The 25274-nt window shown below is 43.1% G+C and overlaps 2 protein-coding genes across 5 annotated transcripts in view; one reads left to right on the top strand and one right to left on the bottom strand.

Annotated features, from left to right (window-relative positions):
• Window positions 1-11149, bottom strand: part of scube1 (signal peptide, CUB domain, EGF-like 1) — a 65550-nt gene extending 54401 nt beyond the window's left edge. For 3 of the 4 annotated variants that reach the window (XM_028397716.1, XM_028397743.1, XM_028397726.1), the window contains exons 1-2: window positions 10896-11149; window positions 8651-8773 (exon numbers count right to left, since the gene is read on the bottom strand). In XM_028397716.1, coding sequence (XP_028253517.1) covers window positions 8651-8773; window positions 10896-10983 — 211 coding nt within the window. In that variant the 5' untranslated portion in view covers window positions 10984-11149. The remainder of the gene's footprint in view (window positions 1-8650; window positions 8774-10895) is intronic. The other variant, XM_028397735.1, reaches the window with a different exon arrangement.
• Window positions 11150-12711: 1562 nt separating this feature from the next.
• samm50l (sorting and assembly machinery component 50 homolog, like) lies at window positions 12712-22840 on the top strand. The gene is made up of 15 exons (XM_028400495.1): window positions 12712-12881; window positions 13612-13725; window positions 13910-14011; window positions 14098-14185; window positions 14296-14402; window positions 14489-14619; window positions 15472-15559; window positions 15669-15797; window positions 15883-15954; window positions 19955-20041; window positions 20219-20289; window positions 20493-20560; window positions 20760-20906; window positions 21005-21146; window positions 22078-22840. The coding sequence occupies exons 1-15, from the start codon at window positions 12861-12863 to the stop codon at window positions 22121-22123; spliced, it is 1413 nt and encodes a 470-aa protein (XP_028256296.1). The 5' UTR covers window positions 12712-12860; the 3' UTR covers window positions 22124-22840.
• Window positions 22841-25274: the final 2434 nt, after the last annotated feature.

Consider the following 25274-nt stretch of genomic DNA (forward strand, 5'->3'; position numbering starts at 1 on the left):
ATGCACGCATTTTCTAATTGCCAGGGAGAATGTTTATGCTCCATATCTCATCAAGTGAATTAGGCGCCTCCACTGACGGCCCTAACATGACAGACACACTTAAAGAGCCACAAGAAGAAAATGTGAAAGGCAGGAATGACAGGAATCACATCAACACAAGTGTAAATGCAGAGACGTTGTGCTAAAAGGGGAAGTAGTGCAAACATTGACAACTTGTACCACTAAGCATGCAAAACCAATACTATCATGTTATGTTTAAATCCAATAATTGTGCATAATTACATGACGGTTGCAGTGCTCACACACAAACACACAGAATTATCACTTAGCATTGCAGGTCCACCAAGCCATTGCTTGCTTCCTGTTTCCAGGCAGCTGTGTTCAGCAGAAAGGAATTGATATGCCCATCTTTTATATAACATGCAAACTACTGTAGAACTAGCTGAACAAAGTTGAACATTTTCTAACAAATGCCACGTGGCTATCGTTCATAAATGGAAAAGTGCTAACACATGACAGTATCTGTGTTTGACTAAAAACCCTTCATAAACAACACAACTTAGTGTGTAAAAACACTATAAAATTGTAGCATCCTATAATTTGCATAGAAAAGCTTCTAGGAAATTCCTGGACAGTAATGCAATGTATATAGTTGTCAGATTGAAAGTTTGTTGCAGTTGGTGTTCTGTTAGGAGAATAAACAGGCCAACAGGCTCAACGATAAAAAAAAATACTGAAGTGGGATATGGCTTCACAAGACTTCAGTCTTTAGTCACTTTTCAAGAGACTTAAGCTTTACTCAGCTGCCATAGATGCCTGGTAGGCACAGGGTCTAATTTCTCTTGTTTGCCCAGGGATCATGGTAGGGCGACAAGCACAGCATGACTTTTGGGTGGCCAACCTCCAAGATTTTTGCATCATCCACTTCAATCTGTTGGATAAGTATGAAGCTATAGTGGATGTATTCAGGAACATCTTCTATCTGGGCACTAAAGCCATTGCCCTCCATAAATCCAATGAGGCTGGGGTCTGTCAAGCTGCAGGCCGACCAACTTCCCAACAACAGAAGTAAGCAGCAGCTCAACCATCTAGAGCTAGACCCATTCGGCTCAGCCCCCGATGCCTGCCTCACCAGGCACAACAGAAGGTGGAGGAGGCATCATTGAACCGTCCAACAGTCCCCGGGCAGCTCCGGTCAGCCTTGTGAGGAAGGAAGATGGCACCTGGTTCTGAGAAGATTACAGGTAGATAAACAGTGTCACCTGCAAAGATTTGTACCCACTACATTGCAGGTTCTTCCTGGTTCAGCTCTCTCTTTAGCATTTTTGATTGGGCAGGGCCTGTGGCAGTACTGGACAACATCCCCCACCACCACTGTGTAGTCTATATGGATAACATCCTGGTCCAGGCTTTCAGAAGGCCCTAGAGAACCTCTGTGATGTCCTTCAATCCATCTGCCAGGCAGGGCTCCACCTCAACTCCAAGATATGCCAGCTGTTTTGTTGGAAGGTGACGTTCCTGGGACATATCATCAGTGAAGAGGGGGTGTCAACTGACCGAGTGGCTGCTGTCCAGGAGTGGCCAAGCCCGCAGGATGTCTCTAAACTCTGCAGCTTCTTTGGCTTTGCATCCTATTCGCCAACATTACCAGTCCCCTTCACCGGTTAACGCAACCCCAGCGGACTGGTGAGTGTGCAGCAGACTTTTGCCAGCTCTGTTGCTCATTGGCTGAGGCCCCAAAACTGGCCTACCCTGAGAAGAGTCTTACTGTCGATACAGATGCTGGTAACATGGGTCTCGATGTTGTGTTATCGTAGCAGGGTTAGCATGGTGAGCATGTTACTGCATACTACAGCCGTTCTCTCAGTAAGCCAGAGAGAAACAACTGTGTGAACCCCTGCAAAGATTCAGCTTACGGACTGACTATAGTTCATTCACCTGGCTTCTGAACTTTAGGGAGCCAGTAAGACAGCTAGCCAGATGGAATGAGGCCCTACAGGACTACAGAATTTGGTGCCATGGGGGCCAGTGGAAGGGAGGTGACTCCCTATGAACACCTACTCAATCTGCCAAAGCAGTAAATAAAGTTAGCAACAAGATAGTAAAGAAAGTCAGTAAAAATGCAATGTAATAACTCCTATTAGCTTGCTAGCAACTTAGCTAACTATTACGCATAGATGCTTGAGGTCACTGCATCTATATATAAAATCTGAGCCTCAGTGAATCTGACCTGCTCCACTGAGCATGGAAGAAGCAGACAGGGAAAGGAGGAGAGGGAGGGAGGAAAGTGCACAGACGGAATCTGCGACGGGCAGGATGTATTTATTTGAGTATGTGAACTGAGTCATGTGTGTGTGCGTGCGTGTGTCTGTAGGTAGCCAGTAGTGATGTGTTGCTCGTGAACGATTCGTTCGATATGAACGAATCTTTTATATGAATCGGGGTAACGAGTCCCCTCAGTGAGTGATTCGTTCTTTCGCTACATGGCAGGCAGCCGCATAAAGCTCAGTTGGCAGGACAGGAAACAGTTATGATTCGTTCCTGAGTCGCGGTAGCCCCCGGATCTTCGTTCTGTTGTCACGTGACGGCCAAGCCACTCAGGCTGTGTGCCAATTGGCCAGCAGCAAATGATCAGCAAAGGAACTTGCGACTCGTTCACAGATCGTTCATACGAATCGTTCATACGAATCGTTCATACGAATCGTTCCGGATTGCTCATTTGTCACGCGAGAGCTGAAGCTCAGCTGCGGGGCTGTGGACTCAGAAACAAACAAGGAAATGAATGTCTGATATCTGACGCTCCTCAATTTGTCACGTGACACCAGGCAAACGCTATGTATTCATGAAATTATAATTAATGGTCTTTGCTTGTTGTTGATGTGTAGTGTTATTGTGTATATAATGTAAAGTGTGTTTGTAAATAAATGCTTTCTAAAATGACATCATGTTTTGTGTTATACTCTGCCATTAAATAATAAATATAATAGTACATTATCCAGTCATGAAATCATATGTAACCAAGGCTGCTCAGGCTGCACGGATCAGAGCTGTAGATTCGTTCTCCTCCTCGTTCTCGTTCATCGTTCATTTGTCACATGATAGGCTGCTCAGGCTGCACGGATCAGAGCTGTAGATTCGTTCTCCTCCTCGTTCTCGTTCATCGTTCATTTGTCACATGATAGGCTGCTCAGGCTGCACGGATCAGAGCTGTAGATTCGTTCTCCTCCTCGTTCTCGTTCATCGTTCATTTGTCACGTGACAAGCTCCACAGGCTGCACAGATTCGTTCTCGTTCACAGCTCATGTGTGTGTGAAGCAGTACACTCTCGTTCATTTGTCACGTGACAGCTACCTAGTCACTGTGGCACTGTTAAACAACACTGGCAGGGAGGATGCAGGACAGAAGTCACTGTACCGTGGTGTGTATTTGCCCTCTTATGTTTTCACATGCTTTGAATTGCTTGTGGTAGTTATACTTATTATACTTTGTCCCATATCAATGCGCGGCACTATACTACAGAGGGACACGGCGCCACCGGCTGTAAAAATGAACGAAATGAACGAAATGACTCACAATAAGATTCGTTCACGTGAGGGTTCGAGAGTAACTGATTTGAGTCAGTAAGAAGAGTCGAACCTCCCAACACTAGTAGCCAGTGAGGAGAGTGGCTGACTGATGACGGCGGAACAGACACCAGGCAGACAATGGCCTAGTAATTGTCTGCCACTTCTCTCTCGCCCTCCCACCTGCACCGTCTCCCTAGCTATCCATTCCTCCCATGAGATGCCTTTCTTCCTCTCTCTGTCTCTGTAAGCAGGTCAGATGTTCGTCACTGTGGTGAGCAAATGGCTGTGAATGAAAGCTCAAGCTCATTTCCACTGACAAGTAGCAGTGTTTAGTAACTTTAAAGCTTATAACACATCCCAGACAAGACCACTGAATAAAGAAAGTAAACAAAAAGGCCAATAAGCAGTGACCCTGCTAAGGAAGTTACACATAAGCACATTGATGCTGAAACCACAAGTGACAATTAAAGTGAGGAAATGTTTGTGATGTTATTAAAGCTGTTAAATTTTAGAAACAGGCCCACATTAACCAAGTTAATTAAAGTCTGCAGAAAAGTTTTATCCACCATCCACCTCCTCCTCCTCCTCCTCCTCCTGTAGACTTTCAACGGTCTTTATACACATGTTGGGCCCATGACCAAATTTTATCAGTCATACACTTGCGGTGACTAAATGTGGTGTTTGTGTCTGAGGATGTGTTGCATAAATTCTAAAAGACTTAAAAGCCTCTTTCACTCAGAGATGGTGCTATAATGCAGGTAAGAAGACATCCCCTCATTATGCTGCCTTTGCTCATTCACACTGAATCTGTTCTGTCTCTGTACCTTTCAAACAGAACAGTGAGGCAGAATAAAGGCGAAACAGTTCCGCCAGGATGTGTGAAAGGGGCTTAAGACTTCAGCTGAGACACAATTCAGAAAGCGTGTTTGTGTGAACAGAAATGCTCAGGCTTTAGTGTTAAAACACAAAATGAGAGGGAAGAGAAAAGGCTTCCATTCAGAGGAATGGGCAGCCCTGATGAAGACCAATCAATTAGCCTCTAAGTGACAATTGCTGAGTAAACACACAGAGGTGGGGGCACATTTGCAGGCCACTGGCAGCTCTGTGGCAACCAGCCAAACTCACTCGGTGGACATGCATATACTGAAAGAAATAAGCCTGGCCACCGAACCGATAACTTAATCAAAATCACACTATAATACTTTGAAAAAAGCATCACCCTACAGACAGCTAAGCTTGTGGAAATAAGGCAAAATGAAGAAGGTTTGAGGTTAAACGTCTTGACATTTCATACTATTATATTGAATGTCACAACAAATGCCCAGAAAGCACAGCAATAATATTTTACTAACTCTCACCTACATAAACAAGTGCACAATACTGGACGATCAACAGCCGCTTACAGTTCCTCTAGATCTCACTATAAACAGTGAGACAACTCTGGCACAGCTTCGCACACACAAACACGCACATGTGCAGTAAAGTAGGCTTGACTGATACACAGCTCCTCCCACATACTCTTCATTTGACAGCACAGGGATAAAAGTTCACATTTTTCCATAACGAGCCGGCTGTATCAGCTTGTGGAAAAGTCTACAGAGAGGGCAGCGTTCATAATCACTGGATCAGATTTCAGTGGCCAGCAACCTCAGAGAAACACATTGACTTGAGGAAGTGGACACAGCACTGATGGGGGGGAGAAGCTACCAGATAACACAGATATCATGATAACAATGGATGTGATCCTGAAGTACCGTGCTGAAAGGCAAAAGACCTGTCAGTTTGCAGTGCATAAGTGTAGCAGAAAGAGCTCCCTTGGTCACATGAGCTCTTAATTTCATTTAGCATATTGTTTTGGCTATTAGTATGCTATAAACATTATTATTTGTTGCACATTGTAACATTGGGGGGGGTCTGTAGGGACTGACTCATTTTGGGATCCAGCTTTAAGGGGCCACTGGAAGAACTGCAGTTTTTTGACACTTTAATTTTCATTTCTAATTACCAGAAGTTACTGCTACTGATCAGATCCATGTCCATAGCAACAGTCTGTTAGGCCTGGCAACGGTCCGTTCTTCAGAAATAGCAGACCACTGAATGTCACCATCAATCAGAATTGACCATTCACCACAGCCATATTATTTGCGGGCATAATTGTGTCTCTCTTAAGCCAACAATTAATATTTTAAAAGTTACAATAATGGTCCTGGATGCATTGCATTCTGGGTAAATATCTATATTTGAATCTCTGTGTAAGTTTTTTAAGCCACATCTAGCAGCTTCTCTTAGGATTCAGTATTTTGCAGTGATATCTCTAATTGTCTTATATTGGTTCTGAGATTATTATGAGGATTATGAGGATTCTGAAGTCACACATGTCACTCCATATGAAGAGTGCATCTAGAGGTCTCTGAATAAACACAGGTGCTCTGGACCTGGAAAGCCTGATAAAATGATAAATGAGAGATAACAGTGTCATCATAAATTTCTGGGTCAACACGCTTCTGAGAAATAGGGAGTAAAAAGTGTACAACAAACGCTGAGTTTTATCCAGTTTCTGACGCTCCACTGCATGTTTTACTGGACTGCTGAGTGACCACTTGTCTATATGGAGTGATGCTGATATTAAAGGAACACAGATGATGCAGACTGCGTTCTGCTGCTTCCAGGTGCTTCCAGGAATAGCAGAGCCGCTAATGGCACAGACCAGCAAAGTGGCCTGTAATGCCTGTTGATGGAAAACACAGCCAGCCAATTACAGCATCTATATCTAATCACCGGGGTCAGAGGTCAAATCCCATTCACCATTTGTCTTCATTTGGCATCCCTGTCACAAGCTGTTGCCTTATCACTGGGGAGGGAGAGTTCAATAGATCTCAGAGCATAAAGTCAGAAGCCAAAGGGAGGAGAGTGTGTTATGAAGCATGTCTGGAACACACACATACACACACACACTGGTGATGTAATAAAACGCAGTTGACATTCAAGCTCCGTTCAAGCAGAGTGCATCTTCTACACACAGAAACACACACACTAATTCAAAAGCATGTCTGGGTGAAGCGCAGTAATAAAAAGTGGCTGGCAGGACAGGTCTGTTCAGACAGCAAGTTTATGGGTAGAAGATCATATTCCTGAAAACCCTCAACTCTCTGCTGTCTGAGCTCAGAGGACAGAGGAGCTGTTGTTATTCAGGACGCCTCCTACAGACTGTGTGTGTGTATGTGAGACTGTCCAGTGTAATAAATCACACAGAAGAAAAAAGGGCAAAGCTGAATCATTCATTCGTATTTTGCGACTTCAGTTTACACAGTCAATAATCTTGCACATCTAAAGGGTCGACCAAAAATGACATCATGGTGGGATCAAGCAGCAACCGGGCCTGAGAATGGAAGCCAAGTGTCAAAATCTGCATTTCCTTCCACAGCCTCTGGGGGCTAGCTCCAAAAAGGAGTCAATCCCCATGGATCTCCATGTTAAAATGTCCACCTTTACAGCAACATGTTTACAATCTGCTGCAAAAATGTGTTTTGATCTCTATACATAATTCTGTACATTATATATATCATATATAATTTTATCAACTTTAAGTTCAAGTTAAAGCCTCCTCCCCCCCCAGCTTGTCACAAGTGGATGCTTGGTCATGTTAACTGAACGTGACATTTTGCAACCTGGCAGCCTGCAGGCCTTGTTGTCTCTCACTGTTCAAAAAAACCTAGACTGATCATTTCTTTGTTAGTGGGCAAACTTACAACATCAGCAGGGGTTCAAATATTTTTTTCCATAACAGTATGTGTAGAGCATGATGCAGAAAATGCATTCAAATGTCTGCTACCATCATGCATGTCTTATGTAGTCTGGGGGTGAATAAACAAAACAAGAGATGCCTGCTGTGAAATGTAGTAAATTTCTGTCTGTACCCCTTTTAGGGTGCTTGGGGAAAAAAATCAAAAGTCATTCATTTCAGTTTGTTATAACTTTTTTAAATTTCCCTGCTTTCATTTCCTTAAGGTTGTCAAGATGTGTTATTTATTCAGGCAGTTCATATTATAATGAGCAGTAGAGCATGCTGTACAGGAGAAAAAATGTAGGGTTACACTGCATGTGTGTGGATGTGTGTAAATAAATGTATGAGAGAGTGCAGCTGGCAGGCTCCAGCTGTGGTGTGCTCTGAGGCAGAAGTGAATGGAGGTGTGAGCGCACAGCCAGGTGCTGCCCCCGTCTCACCCTAACACTCTCGATTAGTCCACTTCCTCCCCATTAATTAGGAGAACCTGTGGGTGGGTAGGAGGTGGTGGGTGTAGTGTATGGGGGTTGTGAAACAGCTGTCTAACCCACTGTTACAGCAGAGGCCTACTTCTGGTGCCCACATCTATCTACTATCTATCTATCTATCTACTCAGTTTAATTCAGTCTACCAAATCTAATGTTTTAGCAAATATTCAAATAATTGGGTTTTGATGCAAATAGTAAATGCCCTGTTTCAAAAGTATTACATTATTAAACCCGGTAGGAGTAGGAGAGTCCTTTCTTATATGTGTCACCACAAGTGACATCAAAAAAATGGTGTTGAAGAAAACATGGAGTTCAGTGAAATTTTTGCCTTTTCTACAAATTGCACCTACAGTACACATGTAGCGTCATTGTTGTGGGGCGACAGACTGTTGGCATCTTGTGCGAGTCCCTACAGTGCTCATCCCGAACTAAGGGGAGCAAATGCACCCCAAGTTCAAAGAATCAGCTGATGCCACCAGATTGTTACATGGTTACAGTAACAAGTAAGGATTTATGGTAACCTGACCTGGTTTGCTACATAGAATTATCTGCTAAGAGGTCCCCGAAAATACTCGGAAATAGCAGGAACTTTCAAAAAATGCTTGGTTGGTTTACTGGATGATCCATCTGTCAATCAAACTTCTGGCAAACTTCAACCAATCAAGATTTTTTGTGATAGTTTGCATTTGCATTTATTTAGCACTTTTTATATTGTCATGGAGCCAAGGCTGGTGACTGACTTACCAACCACTCTACAATCTGACCCATCTTCCTATCATCATCATCATGGATAAGCCAAAAGAAGGACTCACCTTCACACTGCTTGCCATCTCCCTTGTAGCCAGGCTTGCAGATGCAGTTGTAGGACTTGGCTGTGTTCTGGCAGAGGGCATCGATGTGGCAGTCATCCGAACCCTCTGCACACTCATCTGTATCTGCAAACATAAAACATCAATTATAGACCTGAGTCTTTGATGAGTGATTGGTGAATGTGTATGATGATGTATTGCTCGATCAGTCAGATTGGTATCAGAGTGGTGTAATAGTTAGACACAAAAGCAACTCTAGTTTTCTGTACAGCTAGTCATCATGGGGCAAGAGGTGCTACCATGCATACCAGAGCCCAAACCATTATGTTTTCCAAAACCTAACCAAGTATTTTTATCCCCAAACCAAACAGTAAATGAAACTACAGCAGCAATAAAAAGTAAAAGTGAACAGGTAATATGGTGATGGGCCCCTTTATAGGGCCTGGCAAGGGTCTCCTGGTCCCTCAACAATGGCCCTCAGAATGCCTACAATGAGTGCCATTGTTGCCTCTATCTCTTCATATCAATCACTCTTATATTGGAATATTTACCATCCACGCTCACAAACTCTGTGGGTTAGCCCTTTAATGTTAATGCCCAGAAATGATGGGAAGACAATTTTCTTCTAACAGCATTTTGCATGCCGGTCTTCACAGTGACTACTTGATATGCTTGCCAGATGTGTCCAAAATATAACACATTGCATGAGAGTGTGACTGAAGGACAGTCAAGGTCCACCAGCAGACCACATGCAGGGAACAGAGGGCTTAACATCTCCTCCATTGATCAGGTTATTGATAGAAGAGCTGGTCACATCTGGGCCTGAATCCAAGGGCAGAGGGCCAGCTCATTACATAATGTGTATACACACACACACACACACACATAGGAAGACGTGTTTTGGTTGCTCCTGTCAGACCTTTGCATCAGCACAGACCAGCTCTCTTGGTTCTTCCTCTGCTTCCATCAGAGTATAAATAGCCGGCGTGTATGTTAAACAGCCTGGCTGGAAGCAGCCTGTGGTTCAGCCCCCTGCTCTCTGGCTGGCCCTCTGCCCAGCTCGGCTGTATAAAGGCAATAAATAAACGATAAAGTGGAATTTACAATAAATATTTTTCCTGTTAAAAAAATCTGACTGAGTTTTTTTTTGAAGAGAGGAGGGGGAGGGGTGTCTCTGAGTGAGAGAAAAAAGGAGCCACAAGTTCTTGTGTTTTATTTGAGGGACACTTTACTGATATGTCCTGCTGCTCCACAGCACAGGCTGCATGGAGACTCACTGTCTCAGTAGTCCCTCCTCACTCGTTCACACTGGTGGGAGGCTAAACAATGTGCTGCTGCCGCAAGGTCGATATTGGGCCCCTGCTGCCTTCTCCTCCGGGGACTTTTGACGGCCCTCCTGTCACCTCCAGCACCCTTCCTTAAGCAACACCCACCCACACACAAACATCACCCCACCACCACCACCACGACCATCCAACCCCGCCACCCCCTCCATCCCTCCCTCCCTCTCTTCTTTTCCACCAAAAACCCGGAGACGATGTGCTTTCTAGCGGACTCTGCTTCTAAAATAAATAAATAAATAAAAATGACCGGCTTCGGTAAATCATTTGCACCGTTTTCAAATACGAAAACAGGCAGCCCTCTCACTGCAAATCAGAGTAAATGAGTGCTTAACCCAGAGATCAAGCTGCGGTTTCCGATTCAAACTGACCTTTGCGCGCAGGAAACAGAAGTTCCAGTCAAGTCTGACGAGACTAAAATGCGTTTTTGCGCATCGCAAATGTCAATTTTAGGAAAAGAACTGTGATGTAAAGCAAAGTTGGTTCCCAGGCGCGGACATATAAGCTAATAGATCATGTAGTATAACTTGTTAAATGGTTAAATGAAATAAGAAAATATGGCTATGATTTATGTCACATGGGGACTTTTCAGTCATGGCGAAAACGGTGCGCAAAAGCGAGTTTTGCATGGCAAGTGTAGTTTTGGCATCAATATAGTGCTGTCACAGTGGATATAAATGTCATGTAGATCGATGCCATAGTAAAACATAATTATATGAACTTCTAGTGTGATTATATTATGTTTAAAGTGCATCTGGGATTTCTAAAAGTTATCTCACCAAAATATATTCCGCACAGTTTCTCCATAATTTCCTACTCTAAGCCGGCAAGACTGAAGCCACCAAGAAATAAAGTACATGTAATGGTTGACAATAAAGCGAGCCAGAGAGAAAAGGGGGAGCTCTTACCTGCGACTCCGACATTCCCCATCACCCTGCAAGTATTTATGAGGAGGATAAACAAACAAACGTCCCGGGAAAAACAAGCGCTCCCCATGCTGACAGACGGTGTGAGGATTCAGCAGGGCTTTTCTGGGGGTTTGGACTGGACTGCGTATGTGTGTGTGTGTATGTGTGTGAGTGTGAGTGTGTGTGCATATATGTGTATATGTGTGCATGTGTGAATGTGTGTCTCTGATAGGAGAGGAGGAGGACCGCTTTTGGCGGACTGGCAGCGGCTGGGAGAGAGAGAGAGAGAGAGAGAGAGCGAATGCAACGGAAGCACTCTGATTGGCTTGTTTGTACCGGTAGGAGAGAGAGAAAGTGAGAAAGAGAGAGGGGAAGAATGAGATTGTCTGTGCGTTAAGGCGCACAGCATCACGGATGGAGGTACTCAGTGTTCCCCAAACACAATATTTACATTTCTATTATGAGAAACCCAATATATGGTTAAAAAAATTTGTTTTTTTAGTCTGAGGGTCGGGATCCTCAAGAGGTCCAAAGATAAATCTAAGTGGTCTGGTAGAAAACTTTTTGCCATTTTTTTAAATAAAGAAAATCCTTTTCATGTTGACAAAATCCTCAAATGTACAAGTTTGTTTATTATAAGATTTTATAGTAGATATGTCTGTGACATGATGTCACAACTGTTATGTCATCATTTCTATTTATACATTTGGATGTTTTATACTCACTGGTGAAGCCACAAAACTGTAACCTTGTGTAATACCACTTTCAACCACTACATGAGCTAGTAAGTCAATCCAGTATGGACAATGCTTTTTGCATTTAGGGACATTTTAACATGGAAGTCTATTGGTATTGACTCACGTTTAAAGCCAGCCCCTAGAGGCTGCTAGGTGAACTGTAATTTCTGCATTCGCTTCATGCCTCAGCTCTGGAGGCTGCCACTTAATCAACCCTCAGTCCTGCATCAGTCCTGCATGTTAGGATGAAGAGATAACACTGCCCATTAAGAAAGTAAATTCTAAAGCACATTTAATATAGAACTGTTTGTAAGCATAGAAAATCGTGCAACAACCAACTGATGATCTGTTATATGAGCTACACGTACACATGTAAACAGACTTCACCATTGCCTGATGCCAATAACTGGAGGAGGGGACATTGTAAGAGTTGTCCCTGTTTGCCATGTCTCCTCACAATTACTATTTTATTTGCAACAACGTCACTCTCAGAAATAATATATTTTGTCTTGATGCTCATGTAGTCTTTATATTATTAATATCCTTTCCTTTGAAATATATCTATCATGAGGATAATTTATTATAGCAAATGTTGAAATGTTTACTGCTATTTGATTTAACTTAATAAATATGTATGGTTAGTATCAGTTACAACGTCACTGATGATATAACAGGCAACAGCAAGCATCCAACCTTAGAGACAGGGTCAAAATGACTTAAAAACGACCAAAACGATGTGCTGTGGTTACAGATGCAGAGAAACACCGCCATCTACTGTAGAACGTCCGTCAACGTGGATTCAGTCCCACCCCGCCCACCTCTGCACATGCAGATACCATCCAATCACAGAGAGCAGACAAGGTGATGCCTTAAGGGGCACGGAAATTTACGGCATTTACAATACAGCGGTGTATCCACCCGCTGCCCCGTTGCTATCCGCAACATTTTTTATACTGTGTGTACTTTTTGAAATACATTCAAACATAATGACACATTTTTACTTTTTATGAAGGTTCGTAGATCTTTTACCTATTTGACGAGCCTGTTGTCGATGTCGACGTACATTACGTAGAGTACTTGAACTCAACGCAAGACCTCAGCAACTGTCATGGCGTCTCCCTTGAAGGGGGTTTGGTGCTGGAGAAAGTAGCCGCTATCATTTAGGAGTTCCCCCCCGTGCAGTGTAGCTAACCCCGACTGAAGAGGGTTGTAGGAGCGGGAAGTTACCATGGGGACTGTCCATGCTAAGGTAAACTTTGTTTTTGCTTGGCTAGCTAGCATTTAGCGGCATTTTCTCCCGTGACCTCCCTGCCCAGTGTGTGCGCTGGAGCTGCAGACTCACCAGTTCTTGTACTCGATGTTCTACAACACACTGTTAGAAAAAGGCCATCTATAGAGAAAACACGCTGCTTAATTTAAATGTGCACTGCTGAGCTACTGCTTTCCAAACTATTTTAAGCTGCTTTAAGCAACATGAATTTTAATGATCACTTTATTTAACAGCCGCTATGAGCTTTGGCAATATTTCCATGGAAAAAAAATAACGAGAATTGTATTTGCAAAAAAACGGCCTGAACACAGAATTCATTTTCTCATTGTTAAAATACAAATCGTCTTATTTTCTTAGTATTCCCCAAATTATTTTACCCAATAAACTCTCCGTTGGTACTCCGGGTGCTGTGACATTCAATTGTCGTGGGACATTAGACACTTTCCTCTGAAAGCCACTCCCACTGACTTTCTGACCCCTTCAGCTGCCCTTTAAAAATACCTAACATATCTCTTCATAACAGGCTATATTTGCCTTGCATTGTAACTTGAATAGTTAATTTGACAAATAAAATCCAGCATCAGAGTTGGGCAGTTTCAGTGAAACACGCTGCACACAGTGCGAGCAGGATAGTTATGACAGGACTGTTGAGTGTCTTTGCATCAGACAGGACAGACAGCGGAATGTAAAGCACTTGTCTTTGGTGCAGAGTCTGGACCCTCTCCCGATGCATGGTCGGGACCTGGGCGTCAACCCTGATGACTTGGTGGAGATCCCAGAACAGGAACAAGAGTCCAAGCAGGAGATCCTAGAAAACAAAGATGTGAGTAGTAGCATTGTAGCTTTTGTAGAAAAGTTAAATAAATTCTTATTTATATGCTTTTACAATTATGGTTGTAAAATTGCAATTGCAGAAAACATGCAGTCTCCTGTGGTGGAATACGCTTCTTATTATGAACTATTGTTATTGTGTTAAAGTAATCCATGTCATATGTCCTTGTTTGCAGGTGGTTGTCCAGCATGTCAACATCCAGGGTCTGGGAAGAACCAAAGAGGATCTGCTGGGCTATGAGATCTCTGATGTTTTCCATGCCAAAAACCTTATTGATGTATGTTTGTTTTTTATAACTGTTCTGCATGTTAGGGCATTCTTGTTTAATCAGATTCAGAAGATAAGCACATCGTTGTGTTTCAGGTGATGAAGAAATCTCACATTGCAAGACAGAAGCTGCTCCGCCTCGGAATCTTTAAAGAGGTGGAGGTTCTTATTGATACATCTGAAGGTGACTGATTCTCTTCCTCAGTACAAAATGTATTTGGTGAGATGTTAAAGACCAGATTAAGCGTTTCCAGGGTGAGTATACAGTTCTTCACTCTGGCTGTTGCTCTTCAGGCAAGGACGCTCTGCCCAATGGCCTGGATGTAACATTTGAGGTGACGGAGATCAAGAGGCTGACGGGAAGCTACAACACTATGGTTGGCAACAATGAAGGCAGCATGGTGAGACAACACTGAAGGTGTATTCAGAAGCCATCCCCATCATCAACATAAGTTGTTGATCACTCTAGTGAAAACCTCTCTTGCAGGTACTGGGTTTGAAGCTGCCCAACATGTTTGGGCGAGCTGAGAAGCTCACTTTCCAGTTCTCCTATGGGACCAAGGAGACGTCCTATGGTCTGTCATTCTTCAAGCCCCAGCCTGGACACTTTGAACGCAAGTATGTCCACAATTTACATCCCACAAATGTTCTATCAATGTGTTCCAGTAGGACTCTCTTCTGTTTCAAAATATCCCCCCTCAAAGGCAGAGTTCACTTAATCAACAACAAGCAAGATTTTTTTTGGTTAACCGACCTCACTGCGTATCTTGGAAGCAACACTTAGACTTGAAAGTCTAATTTAGTGTTTCCCAACTAGTAGAGATCACCAGCTGTGCTGCGGAAAATTATCCAATTTCACTTAATTGGTCCGATAATTATTATTCATTTACGGTAAATAATTTGTCTTAGTTCGTCTATGCCAGTAACATATAGTGACGGTCACTGTGTTCGTCCGGCAGGGCGGCCATGGGATTTTTTACATTTAAGGTTGGGAAACACTGGTCTAATTAACTCATTGAATCAGATGAGGATAGCTGAGAGTACTTAGTAAGTTTAGACAAATTTTGGGCCTGGGGACACATAACCAAAAAATTGCATTTAAAACCTTATGCTTATTTTGCTTTTATTGTGAAAGTCAGATATTATATGTTATTTATAAAGTGTGTATTTATCTTGCATACAACTGACACTGTTTTCCCTCACAGATTATTGCTTTAAAGGCAAAGCTGTCATGATCATTTAAAAATGTAATTATTAGTTGCTGGTCACCATAATGTAAGAATGGTGCAGAGAGAGAGATTTAGTTTTATTTCATTAAAGTTCCAGCTACAGATGGTAAAAGTCATTAATAGACAGTTTATCTTATACATTTTAATGAGTTTATATAATTATTAAAGAATAATTTTAGACTGACCGGCCTAATATTCAGATTTGACTTGTGCTGTCTCATGTCGCTGTCCTGTGTTTCAGCCTTACCCTCAACCTGTACAAAGTCACCGGCCAGTTCCCATGGAGCTCCTTAAAAGAGACCGACAGAGGCCTGTCTGCTGAACTGAACGTAAGAGCCTTGTGTGTGTGTCTGTGTGTGTCTGTGTGTGTGTCTGTGTGTGTGTGCGTTCCATACTTGTTGGGTAGCTCTGATGTTCATTTCGTTCATCTCCCTGCAGTTTCCTCTCGGGATGACCAACCACACTCTGAAGTGGGAGGGTGTGTGGAGGGAGCTGGGCTGCCTGGCACGGAGCGCCTCTTTTGCAGTGCGAGAGGAGAGTGGACACTCGCTGAAGTCGGCCCTCTCGGTAAAGGCTGCTGCCTTTTTCTGTCTTGCATTGCCCTTTATTTGTCTCCGTTGATAAAAATTCTTCTTTACATTTACTTTTGCAGCACACAGTGTCGATTGATTCAAGGAATTCTGCCATCTTTCCCAGCAGAGGTGCCTTGCTCCGCATCAACCAGGCAAGTGTGCAAATTGTTCACTCACATGTTTCAGTCCAATAATACACTCAACAAAAATATAAACGCAACACTTTTGTTTTTGCTCCCATGTTTCATGAGATGGACTTGAAGATCTAAACTTCATTCCAGATACACAATATTACCATTCCTCTCAAACATTGTTCACAAATCTGTCTAAATGTGTGATAGTGAGCACTTCTGCTTTGCTGAGATAATCCATCCCACCTCACAAGTGTGCCACATCAAGATGCTGATCTGACATCATGATTAGTGCACAGGTGTACCTCAAACTGCCCACAATAAAAGGCCACCCTGAAATGTGCAGTTTTGTCTCACAGCAAAATGCCACAGATGCCACAAGCATTGAGGGAGCGTGCAATTGGCATGCTGACAGCAGGAATGTCAACCAGATCTGTTGCTCGTGCATTGAATGTTCATTTCTCCACCATAAGCCGTCTCCAAAGGCGTTTCAGAGAATATGGCAGTAAATCCAACCGGCCTCACAACCGCAGACCACGAGTAACCACACCAGCCCAGGACCTCCACATCCAGCAGGTTCACCTCCGAGATCGTCTGAGACCAGCCACTCAGACAGCTGCTGAAACAATTGGTTTGCATAACCAAACAATTTCTGCACAAACTGTCAGAAACCATCTCAGGGAAGCTCAACTGCATGCTCATCGTCCTCATCGGGGTCTTAACCTGACTCCAGATCGTCGCCGTAACAGACTTGAGTGGGCAAATGCTCACATTCGATGGCGTCTAGCACGTTGGAGAGGTGTTCTCTTCACGGATGAATCTCGGTTTACATTGTTCAGGGCAGATGGCAGACAGCGTGTGTGGCGTCGTGTGGGTGAGCGCTTTGCTGATGTCAATGTTGTGGATCGAGTGGCCCATGGTGGTGGTGGGGTCATGGTATGGGCAGGCATCTGTTATGGACGAAGAACACAGGTGCATTTTATTAATGGCATTTTGAATGCACAGAGATACCGTGATGAGATCCTGAGGCCCATTGTTGTGCCATACATCCATGAACATCACCTCATGTTTCAGCAAGATAATGCACGGCCCCATGTTGCAAGGATCTGTACACAATTCTTGGAAGCTGAAAATGTCCCAGTTCTTGCATGGCCAGCATACTCACCGGACATGTCACCCATTGAACATGTTTGGGATGTGCTTGACCGGCGTATACGACAGCGTGCACCAGTTCCCACTAATATCCAGCAACTTCGCACAGCCATTGAAGAGGAGTGGACCAACATTCCACAGGCCACAATAGACAATCTGATAAACTCATGCGAAGAAGATGTGTTGCACTGCATGAGGCAAATGGTGGTCACACCAGATACTGACTGGTTCTGAGTCCCCAGACCGCCAATAAAGCAGAAACAAAATGCACATTTCAGGGTGGCCTTTTATTGTGGGCAGTTTAAGGTACACCTGTGCACTAATCATGATGTCAGATCAGCATCTTGATGTGGCACACCTGTGAGGTGGGATGGATTATCTCAGCAAAGCAGAAGTGCTCACTATCACACATTTAGACAGATTTGTGAACAATGTTTGAGAGGAATGGTAATATTGTGTATCTGGAATGAAGTTTAGATCTTCAAGTCCATCTCATGAAACATGGGAGCAAAAACAAAAGTGTTGCGTTTATATTTTTGTTGAGTGTACTAATATATTATGTGTCAATGCCGGTGTACTTACTCCACAGAGAGTTAATTAATGGATGCGTAGGCTAAATGTTGCAAGGCCAGCCAGTGTAATCAGCATTGTTATACTGAGCTAGTCGGTGTGTTTTGTTTGCACAATTGAATCGGCAAAGAGAAATAATTCCATGACAAGATGTATAGTATGGCTGCCACTGATAAAAGACTGAGATGTACAAATATGGGTTTATGCATTTTCTTTCACTTACATGAGATAAAAAGGCCTCTGATGATACAGATGTCTTTGGATTATAGGTTGTAGTTACAAAAAGATGCCTGAACTGGTAACTTCCTGAGGAAAATGTGAAGCTTGACAACTAAAAACTAAACCAAATAATTTTTGTTAGTGGTGTACTGAATTTTAGTTGATATCCAATATGTCAAAATTGATCAGCTCCTGTGGGCTAATAACAATTAAGTGAACTATTAAATCAGGTAATTAAACTTGTCACGTTAATGGAATGCTAATGGCTTGAGCAGACAGCAACTATGCTATGGGTTTCTGGCACCGCAGACATTCTTGTTAATTATATATACTCGCTAAACAAATGGCATCATTTTTAACGCATCCACTTGGACCAGACCATTGTATACATAGCAAAAAAGTGAAACAACTGAAAATATGTCATATTCCAGGTTCTTTACAGTAGCCACCTTTTGCTTTGATGACTGCTTTGCACACTCTTGCCATTCTCTTAATGAGCTTCAAGAGGTAGTCACCTGAAATGGTTTTCACTTCACAGGTGTGCACTGTCAGGTTTAATAAGTGGGATTTCTTGTCTTATACATAGGGTTGGGACCATTAGTTGTGTTGTGCAGAAGTCAGGTGGATACACAGCTGATAGTCCTACTGAAAAAACTGTTAGAATTTGTATTATAGCAAGAAAAAAGCAGCTAAGTAAAGGAAAAACAAGTGGATATCATTACTTTAAAAAATGAAGGTCAGTCAGTCCGAAAAATTGGGAAAACTTTGAAAGTGTCCCCAAGTGCAGTCACAAAAACCATTAAGCGCTTCAAAGAAACTAGCTCACATGCGGACCGCCCCAGGAAAGGAAGACCAAGAGTCACCTCTGCTGCGGAGGATAAGTTCATCCGAGCCACCAGCCTCAGAAATCGCAGGTTAACAGCATCTCAGATTAGAGACCAGGTCAATGCCACACAGACTTCTAGCAGCAGACACATCTCTAGAACAACTGTTAAGCGGAGACTGTGTGAATCAGGCCTTCATGGTAGAATATCTGCTAGGAAACCACTGCTAAGGACAGGCAACAAGCAAGGAGACTTGTTTGGGCTAAAGAACATAAGGAATGGACATTAGACCAGTGGAAATCTGTGCTTTGGTCTGATGAGTCCAAATTTGAGATCTTTGGTTCCAATGAAAGACACGGTCTTTGTGCGACGCAGAAAAGGTGAACAGATGGACTCCGTGAAGCATGGAGGAGGTGTGATGGTGTGATGGTGTGGGAGTGCTTTGCTGGTGACACTGTTGGGGAGTTATTCAAAATTGAAGGCATACTGAACCAGCATGGCTACCACATCATCTTGCAGCGGCATGCTATTCCATCCGGTTTGCATTTAGTTGGACCATCATTTCATTTTCAACAGGACAATGACCCCAAACACACCTCCAGGCTGTGTAAGGGCTATTTAACCAAGAAGGAGAGTGATGGGGTGCTGAGCCAGATGACCTAGCCTCCACAGTCACCGGACCTGAACCCAATCGAGATGGTTTGGGGTGAGAAAGAAAGCAAAAGGGCCAACAAGTGCTAAGGATCTCTGGGAACTCCTTCAAGACTGTTGGAAGACCATTTACCTCTTGTAGCTCATCAAGAGAATGCCAAGAGTGTGCAAAGCAGTGATCAAAGCAAAAGGTGGCTACTTTGAAGAACCTAGAATATGACATATTTTCAGTTGTTTCACAGTTTTTTTGTTTTTCCATATGTGTTAATTCATAGTTTTGATGCCTTCAGTGTGAATCTACAATTTTCATAGTCATGAAAATAAAGAAACCCCTTTGAATGAGAAGGTGTGTCCAAACTTTTGGTCTGTACTGTATCTCCATGTTTTTTGTATTAAATTTTAAGACCAATATTTGCAGATATCATGCCTTTCTGAGAATGTTGTGCATCCCTGGTTTTGGTCCATATAGAAGGACCAAGTCTGAACAAGCCACCTGAAGAAAATGAGTACATTTCATCAGCCAGTGCATTTAATAACTCTTACAACAGCAACACTATGTTCTGTGCTACACTTGTGTCACAGTTGTGTGTGTGCTTGCTCTGCAGGAGCTGGCTGGATACACTGGAGGGGATGCCAGCTTCTTGAAAGAGGATTTTGAGCTGCAGCTCAACAGGCGGCTCTTCTGGGACTCTGTAAGACATAAATTAGTCTTTTCCATACTAAAAACAGCAGCCAATATTTCAGATTTTTTACGATTTTTCTCAGGCAGCATGTGACTTAAGTTACCCCTAGAGGGCAACAAAGTTTCACATGCTTTCACTGAATAGCTGCCATGTGAGGTGCAGTAAAGAAACATTCTGTGTCCTCAGGTCTTGTCTGCATCTCTGTGGGGTGGGATGCTTTATCCCATTGGAGGACAGCCGTCCTGCATCGCGGACAGGTAGGTTTGTTCTATCCAAGAGCTGTCATCTGGCTTTGACAAGTGACTGTTTTTAAGAGATCTGTGATCTACTGTACATTAATTAGTCGCAAATAGTGTTAAAAAATAATAAATAAAATCCCTGTGTTGTTTTCATTTTGGGTGATGTGCAATGGGCTGTAGCTGTTCTCTGAATGGATGATTATTTGACGTGCTTTGTCCAGGTTCTATCTTGGAGGTCCCACCAGTGTCAGAGGGTTCGGGATGTACAGCATCGGCCCCCAGAGTGAAGGTAATACATTATTTTGATAGTTGTAGCCTAATGTGAAACAAACGAAAGCCCCTTTTTAAAATTGTATCAACAAAATGGAGTGTAACGTAGTATGGTTTTGAAGCATGTGCAATATGCTAGAATTTTGTGAAATGATAGAAAAGATGCTAATGTGTAATCTAGCAGTGCATTATGGGTATATATCCTCTGTGTGTTCCAGGTGACTATCTGGGTGGAGAGGCATACTGGGCAGGCGGTCTGCACCTCTATACTCCTCTACCTTTTAGACCAGGGAAGGGAGGCTTTGGAGACCTTTTTAGAACACACTTCTTTCTCAATGCAGGAAACCTCTGCAACCTCAATTATGGTAGGTGGACAAATGTATTACTGTTATTATTATTATTATTATTGCAGGAAACACATTTGCCATTGTTGTAGTATGACTGTGTTGTTTGTTCTGTACAGGTGAGGGTCCCAATGCGCACCTTCAGAAGCTAGCCGAGTGTATTCGCTGGTCATACGGAGCAGGAATCGTGCTGAGGCTCGGAAACATTGCCAGACTGGAACTTAACTACTGCGTGCCCATGGGAGTTCAGAGCGGGGACAGGTGAGGTTTCTCCTCCTTTATACTCTGAGACTTTACAGGATTAGGGCAGGTTTTATAGCTCTATATGGCTTTATATAGCTGAGGGACACAACACTGGTGTAATCATCCGTTTTACATGTTTACATGTTTTTTGTTCCCTATGTATGATTGTCTCCACTTGTGTTGTATGGCATCATGCAATGACAGTAAAGGCTTCTGATGCTGATTAGCATTAACAAGTGCATCAGTCATATCAGCTGGGATCATGATAGGTGCGTTCACATCACCACATAATTTAATGTAACAATTATGTGGTGATGTGATGCATTTACAGACCCAGTCTTAAACCTCCTGAGCTGCTCACAAACTGATCTGACAATGTTAGATAATGTTACAGTCTATCAAAACAAAACTTTGTATTTACTTATTAGTTTGATTTGGCACTTGTTCTAGGCTGCAGAATGGATTGAGGCAATGGCATTAGTTTGCCAGGTGTAATAGTGGGATCTGACTGACATACACTGGGTCATGATGAGCATGTGGGCGAGAGTGTACCATCGGTCCAGTAGTTCAACCTGTATCTCTTACCATATGGTCCAGTTGACAGACTGCTTTGATCAGCCCTTAACCAGACTTCCTCTCATGTGATCCTCGCCACATGCTGAATTCCCTGCTTCCATTCCCTCAGCTGTATCTAACAGGTTCTGCATCCTCTTGACAATCAGTGTTTAATATTAATTAATTAGCAGTCTGAGGGACAATAAAAAAACAATTAATCAAAATCTGGATATTATGATAATAATACCTATTTTAATACAATCAAGGAGAATGACAAGTCAACAGGGAGACAGAAGCATAGAGCAGTGATGTGATGTGGTGCATTGCTTCTGCCGGGAAATGTCTTAAGTTCCAGCGTGACCTCATAATCTCTTGTGTTTTTTTCTCTTTGCAGGATATGTGACGGTGTCCAGTTTGGAGCAGGAATTCGCTTCCTGTGACCCCATCACTCTACTCCAGCAGAGTCTGTGCTGTGAAAAAAGGGAGAACATTTTGTTGTTTTTCACCTGTAACTTGTTGTAGAGTGTGTAACACTTCTGGCATGGCATGGGTTCTAAGTCCTGGGGACAATGTGCCTGACTTCCCCTAAGCTGTTTTATATGCACCAGTAAAGGCTTTCGGACATCAAAGTACCAGTACTGGACCACAATACATGTAAGATATAAGTTCTCATCAGCAGACTATTGATATGAGTGCTTAGTGTTCTCCAGCACTGGCACCTTGATCGCTGTAAAGTCTTCATACCTGTGTTTAATGTGGTGACACTAAGTAAATTATTTTCCAAAATGTTAAAGAGATTTTGGGCATGATCCCTATTTACCTTTCAGGACTGATCCTGATCCAGGAGCTTGATGAGTAATGTTTGATTTAATCTTACACCACACACTCTTCTCAACTGACCTGTTAGGTTTTACTGTGTGATTGATTGACTGCAGTAGCAGCGAGGGGAGTGAACCAACACAAACCAGCACTTTTTAAATGAAAACAGCGGCATATAGGAAGGAAGTCAGCTGATGTTCATCTCTCGGGCCGGCAAGCAGAGGTTGGAACCCTCAACCCTGAGCAACATCCACCACCAGTGCTCTTACCGTTAGTAATCTTTTTGATGTTGTTAAACCTAGTCACAAATAAACAGCTGCTCCCCTGGATAATCTCAATATTTCTTTTCTTTTTGAAGCTCAGGACTGTGTTGCAATCACACATGATAGCTGTCATTTTAGACTTTTGTATCACCTTATGGGACAAGTAACATCCAGTAAGCCAATTAATATATCAAGGTTACAAGGTGCACTCTAACCTGAATATGACACTATCCTGTTTAGGTGACGTGTGTGTGTGTGCGTGCGTGCGTGTGTGAGAGCTGACCGCTTGAACCTTTGATCCACAGGAACCTGTGCAGGGCAGTTGAATGTGGATGGGTCCAGACTGTTTGATCACAGTTTGTGTGCGAGTCCAGGCAGGTGTATAACAGGTGAATCTAGAGCCACAGCCACACAAATACACCAGAACAGGATTATAATTATTTGTACTGATTTTATTTACTCTGTGGGGGAAAAGTGCTTTTGCTGAATAGGCCTTAGATCTTTAAAGTGTCCAATGAAAAATAATATGGAGAGATGTCAACATGGCATACTTTAGGCTTAAAGGTTATACCATTTGTTGGCCTTATGAATATAAACCAGTACAAAAATGTGCACACAGTATAAATAAATATGCCACAATAGAATAGAATACAATAATAACTGGCCTTTTCATTTCCGTGTTTTTGCTTGTAAACAGAAAATGTGATGCCAATAATCAGTTGTGAATTTCTTCCTCCAGATTTCTCTCCTGGTCTGGACGCTAGTCTTTAATACACTCCACAGATTTTCAGTCAGGGCTTTGTGCAGGTCGGTCAATAATGTTATTTGGAGGTAGTTCTTCACTAGAAGCTTTGGATCATTGTCAGGTTGGATGAAAAGACAATGCTCAAGACCCAGTTTTACTTCAGACTGCTTCAGTTGTTCTTTCAAAATATTCACATGGTCTTTTTTCATGATTCCTTCCACCCTGGAAAGATTCACAGTTCCAGACTTTATACTGACACCACCATGTTAAAATACCACTTTCTTGGCTACTGTTTGTTAGATTATTAGTGACATTTAGTGATATTTTGACTGTTATATTTGACAAGAAATATTCCTTCATATTGAAATCTTGAAATACCTTTAAACTGTCGGTATAACCCATAAAGGAGGTTTTAGCACTTTAAATGTATTACATGTACAACCATATAATGTCGCATATAAGATAAGATAAGATAAAACTTTATTAATCCCGAAGGAAATTCTTGTGCCAGAGGTATCAAGTTACATTAAATGCAGTTAAGTACAGAGTATAAGAGTATAAGTGTCACTATAATCCAAAATAAGAGTACAGTACGCAGTATGAGCACAATATATGATACATGGATACAAATATGGAGATGTAAGGTGCCAAGTAAACTAAATATAACTAAATATAGACAAGTGGAGGGAATGACAGTGATGCCTGACATGATTATCTAGCGCTTCTCCCTACAGAAAGGGGAGGAGTTATACAGTCTGATGGCCACTGGCAGGAAGGACCTCCTGTGGCGTTCTGTGCTGCTCCTCGGTAGTCTCAGTCTACCGCTGAAAGTGCTCCTGTAGGACAGCAGTGTGTCGTGCAGGGGGTGAGACGTGTTGTTACGAATACTGAGGAGTTTCCTCAGTATCCTCCTCTCCGTCACCTCCACCACAGACTCCAGCTCCACTCCCAGCACCGAGCCAGCCTTCCTAATGAGCTTGTTGAGTCTGTTGGTGTCGGCCGTCTTCATCCTGCTGCCCCAGCACACTACAGCGTAGAAGATGACGCTGGAGACCACCGAGTGGTAAAACATCTGCAGCATGGTCTGGCAGACGTTAAAGGATTTGAGTCTCCTCAGTAGATACAGGCGACTCTGTCCCTTCCTGTATATTGCCTCTGCGTTTGTGGACCAGTCCAGTTTGTGGTCAATGTGGACACCCAGGTATTTGTAGCTGTCCACACTGTCCACGTTGGTACCTTTGATGCTGACCGGGTTTGGGAGTGTCTGGTGCTTCCTGAAGTCCACCACCAGCTCTTTTGTCTTTGTGACATTCAGCTGCAGGTGGTTCTGTCCGCACCACTCCACGAAGCTGTCCACCACACTCATATACTCCGCCTCCCGACCTCTGCTGGTACAGCCCACAATGGCAGAGTCATCCGAGAACTTCTGCAGGTGGCAGGACTGTGAGCAGTGTCTGAAGTCCAATGTATAGAGTGTGAACAGGAATGGAGACAGTACTGTGCCCTGGGGTGCCCCCGTGCTGCTCACTATCGTGTCCGAGACGGTGTTCCTCAGCCTCACAAATTGTGGTCGACCTGTAAGATAGTTAGTGATCCAGGTGACCAGTGGGGTCTTTACCTGCATGTCCAGGAGCTTCCTCTTCAAAAGGGCAGGCTGCACGGTGTTAAACGCACTGGAAAAATCAAAGAACATGATTCTAACAGTGTTACCTGCCTCCTCCAAGTAGGTGTGTGCTCTGTGCAGCAGGTAGATGATGGCGTCCT

This window comes from Parambassis ranga, chromosome 2, assembly GCF_900634625.1.
Source record: "Parambassis ranga chromosome 2, fParRan2.1, whole genome shotgun sequence".
NCBI lineage: Eukaryota > Metazoa > Chordata > Actinopteri > Ambassidae > Parambassis > Parambassis ranga.